At 36.6% G+C, this 3,777-nt stretch overlaps 1 protein-coding gene across 1 annotated transcript; it reads right to left on the bottom strand.

Annotated features, from left to right (window-relative positions):
• Positions 1-781: 781 nt before the first annotated feature.
• Positions 782-2,840, bottom strand: LOC117107541 (aspartate aminotransferase, mitochondrial-like). Its single transcript, XM_033249244.1, has 4 exons — positions 2,753-2,840; positions 2,389-2,431; positions 1,800-1,950; positions 782-907 (listed from the first exon to the last, which is right to left on the bottom strand). Exons 1-4 carry the CDS (start codon positions 2,838-2,840, stop codon positions 782-784), a joined length of 408 nt encoding a protein of 135 aa, XP_033105135.1.
• Positions 2,841-3,777: the final 937 nt, after the last annotated feature.

The raw sequence follows: 3,777 nt of genomic DNA, 5'->3' as shown, positions 1-3,777 counted from the left end.
ATCGTCATTTATTTTGAAAAAAAAAGAGATAAAAATTCCAATATTTGAATCATTTCTGAACTTATCATGATTCAAATTATATTTTAAAAAAAGAAACATTTACTGTAAAGCACACCTCATCTTAATAAACTTATATGTGATTAACATTTTGCATATTTAACATGCATTAACAGCAATCACAATAGGAAGTCTTTGACTTGTGAATATAATTTGTTGACATGCAGCAGTATTGCATAACAGAACTGAAAAGTATAAAACAGGTCCAAGCTGTGATTTTGATTGTTCACCTCCAAGAGTAAGTATAGAATAGCAAGAGTCCTAATATTCGTATTTTCCATGCACTCAAACGAAATGCGAATTACTACCAGATAGGGGGCGCCCTATCAGAATTTGAAGAGTCTGAAATTCGAACATACGTTGCACACGTTCTTTTGAAATGCGCCCTCTATTTTGCGGTCATACTTTTTGAGAATGGGATTCTAATTCAAAGAACCTCGACAGTAGAACCTCTTGCAATTTTATTATACTGTTCCTGCATAGTTTAACCCTGAAAATATTCTTTTATTTTAATTTTAATTTAGTGAGAGCACTCCACATTTTAATAATAGTTATTCTTTTAGAATATCAAGCAAACCATGTGAATTATATAGTTTCTACAAGAACTGACCATAATTGTATATTTTTTTAAATATTTATTGATACATTTTTCTAACAGTGTGATTACTTTTATAAAGATTAAAAATTCTTGATGTTCATTTAGGGACTTGGTGGATGCCGTGTGCTAAGTAGGCGTTGTTTGAGACAGGGCGTGTGCTAAGTAGGCGTTGTTTGACGATGAAATTCCAGCGACAGATATACGTCCATCTTTAGTTAAATAAACAGAAAATTCCTTGGTAATACGTTCCACCTGAAAATCAAACATAAGTATTAATTATAAATACATAAACAATATATCAACATGTATACAAACATTTGTCACAATACTTATGTGTTGCAAAAAATATTTCAGTTACCGTACTTGCGCGAATAAGCACCCGGGCGCTTAAAATATTTTTTGCACTTTCTGAGGGGCGCTTATTCAAACGGGGCGCTTATGAAAACAGAGTGGAAAGGGGGCGCTTATAGAAATTATTAAATTCAAGAGGCCTTTTTGAATGAAAAAATGTGTGAATGTGAATATTTACATAACAGCAAAATAGCAGATGCAATTAATGGTGGTGGGTAGTGGTTAGCTTGTTGGACATTGGCCGATTGAGATTAGCAGGATGGCAGGATCATTGTATTTATTCTTGAAAACTTAGATAAGAATGTGCTGAAAGTCGGAAAAAGAAAAAGAGGAATAGGACTAGGCATAGACAAATATGTAAAAAGAGTAAAGTTGGAAATATACTGTCTGTCCAAGGGATCGTTTGCTCTCATCTGTCCAAGAGAAATATCCTCATTTTGATATTGACCAAAGAAGAATGTGTTTCCACTCTACAGCTCAAATCATGCCAACAACCACAATCCCAGGATTGATTGATTATTGACTTGCTAAAAAGAAAATCTTATGTGAGGGGGAGGGGGAGGGCACATATTCAAATTAGAAGGGGCGCTTTTTCAAACGGGGCACTTAAGGAAATTTTGACTTTAGGAGGGGCGGTTATTCGAAAGGGGCACTTATTCAAACGGGGCGCTTATTTGTGCGAGTACGGTACGTAGCGTATTAATATTTACTATTACTATACATTTTGAGTCAATTTTTCTATGCAATTGACTTTATTTTTTGGGGGTCTAATCATAAAAACAGGATATCTCACCTGTTCAGGTTTGAGGCCTGTGAAGCAGAACATTCCGATCTGATCGGTAAAGTGTGACCAATCAAGCGTGGAGCCTTCCTTCTTTAGGTTAGCAACCAGCATTTCACGCATATTGATGATACGGTCAGCCATGTGTTTCACATCAACAAGCCTATTAAAAAAAGAAATAAAATACCATCTTACAAATTTATTTGTTGAGGCCTTTGCTAATAAGGTTTTAGATCTTCGCGCTAGCATAGTGTCCAGCGAAGAAACAAATTCCCATTGTGTGTCTGTTTTTTCTGCTGTCCCCCAGAATCCTTGTAATTCGTCTCTTGCCAGTTGGCAACCTGTTGATCAAGATGAAGTATGTGAGTTAATACTATGTTCTAACAATAAGTCCAGTGATCTTGATCCTCTACCTACTTCACTTCTGAAAAAATCCATTCTTGTTTTATTACCAGTCATTACACGTATTGTGAACTTAAGTTTAACTAAAGGAGTATTTCCATCCTTGTTGAAGACTGCAAATATAACTACCATTCTTAAGGATTATAAATTGAATCCCGATATCTTCACTAACTACAGACCAATATCAAATTTACCTTACCTTTCTAAGACATTAGAACGTCTTGTAAGTATCCAACTCCAAACTTACCTTCAGGAAAATGACCTTCTTCCAAGTCGTCAATTTGCTTATCGCTCAAATCACAGTACGGAAACGGCACTTATAAAAGTGAAGGATGATATACTGAACACTTTAGATAAGAAGCAGGAGCCTCTTCTCTTCCTTTTGGATTTCTCATCTGCTTTTGATACTGTAGATCATGGTATAATGTCTCAAAGGCTTACATCTGACTTCGGTATTAGTGGATGTGCACATAGGTGGCTGATGTTGTTTTTAACTGGTAGGACACAATTGGTTATGTTGGGCAATGTGTCATCTCGATCACATGACGTTACCTGTGGTGTACCCCAAGGGTCTGTACTGGGGCCACTACTCTTTATTATGTACTCAGCACCCATTATACGTATTGCTGAATCACATGGAGTAGAATGCATGGTATATGCAGATGATGTACAATTGTACACCACCTGTTTGTATTCCAATAGAAGTCTTGCACTTAAAAGTGTCATCACATGCATCCAACACACAAAATCATGGGCTTGTTCTAATCACCTCTTCCTCAATGAGAATAAAACTAAGTTCATTCACTTCACCTCACGTTTTAATAAAAACGTGTCAACGATTCAAACTGTCACTATAGGGAATACGACTATATCAGCAAGTCAATCTGTCCGAAACCTTGGTGTAAAGTTAGACAATACTTTGGGCATGAAGGAACATGTGAACTCCATCTGTCAGTCTTCTCTTAGGGCACTACGTCAAATAAGCTCAATTTGGAAATATCTAGATCAAGCAACAACAACAAAACTTATTCATGCCTTTGTTACCTCACGTTTAGACTATTGTAATAGTCTCTTGTATGGTCTTCCAAAATCTGAAATTAACAAGCTCCAACGCATACAGAACACGGCTGCAAGACTGGTTACAAAAACCAGACGCCATGAGCACATAACCCCAATTCTTCATTCACTCCACTGGTTGCCCGTTCATCAACGGATCATTTTCAAGATTCTTTTGATTACATATAAGTCCCGGCATAACAACGTACCACATTACATCTCATGCTTAATACAAGATCACTCCACCAAGCGAACATTATGTTCCAGCACTAAAGGGCTTCTTCATACCCCTAAAGCATTCACACGGTCATATGGCAATTGTGCCTTTTCATTTGCTTCTCCAACCAACTGGAATAACATCCCATTACACATCAAACATGCAACTTCCACCATTACATTTAAATCTCTTCTCAAAAGCCATTTATTTAACTAACTTATGTTATGGTTTATAGAATGGCCCCGAAACTGCTAAATACCGGGATGGTGTCCGGCGGGGGATAGTTTAACTAATTGTAGTTTGTATAAGAGACAG

This window comes from Anneissia japonica, unplaced genomic scaffold (genome assembly GCF_011630105.1).
Source record: "Anneissia japonica isolate Jap-2015-1 unplaced genomic scaffold, ASM1163010v1 scaffold287722_len911783_cov160, whole genome shotgun sequence".
Classification (NCBI taxonomy): domain Eukaryota; kingdom Metazoa; phylum Echinodermata; class Crinoidea; order Comatulida; family Comatulidae; genus Anneissia; species Anneissia japonica.
Note: the sequence above shows the minus strand (reverse complement) of the source record. Positions and strands in the feature narration are given on the sequence as shown.

Coding starts and splice junctions, on each gene's coding strand:
- LOC117107541 (XM_033249244.1), bottom strand. CDS start 2,840: ATGCATTCTACTCCATGTGATTCAGCAATACGTATAATGGGTGCTGAG. Junction 2,432..2,752: donor CCCCAGTACAGACCCTTGGG/GTACACCACAGG, acceptor CCTGAAGGTAAG/TTTGGAGTTGGATACTTACA. Junction 908..1,799: donor CAGGCCTCAAACCTGAACAG/GTGAGATATCCT, acceptor TTTGATTTTCAG/GTGGAACGTATTACCAAGGA.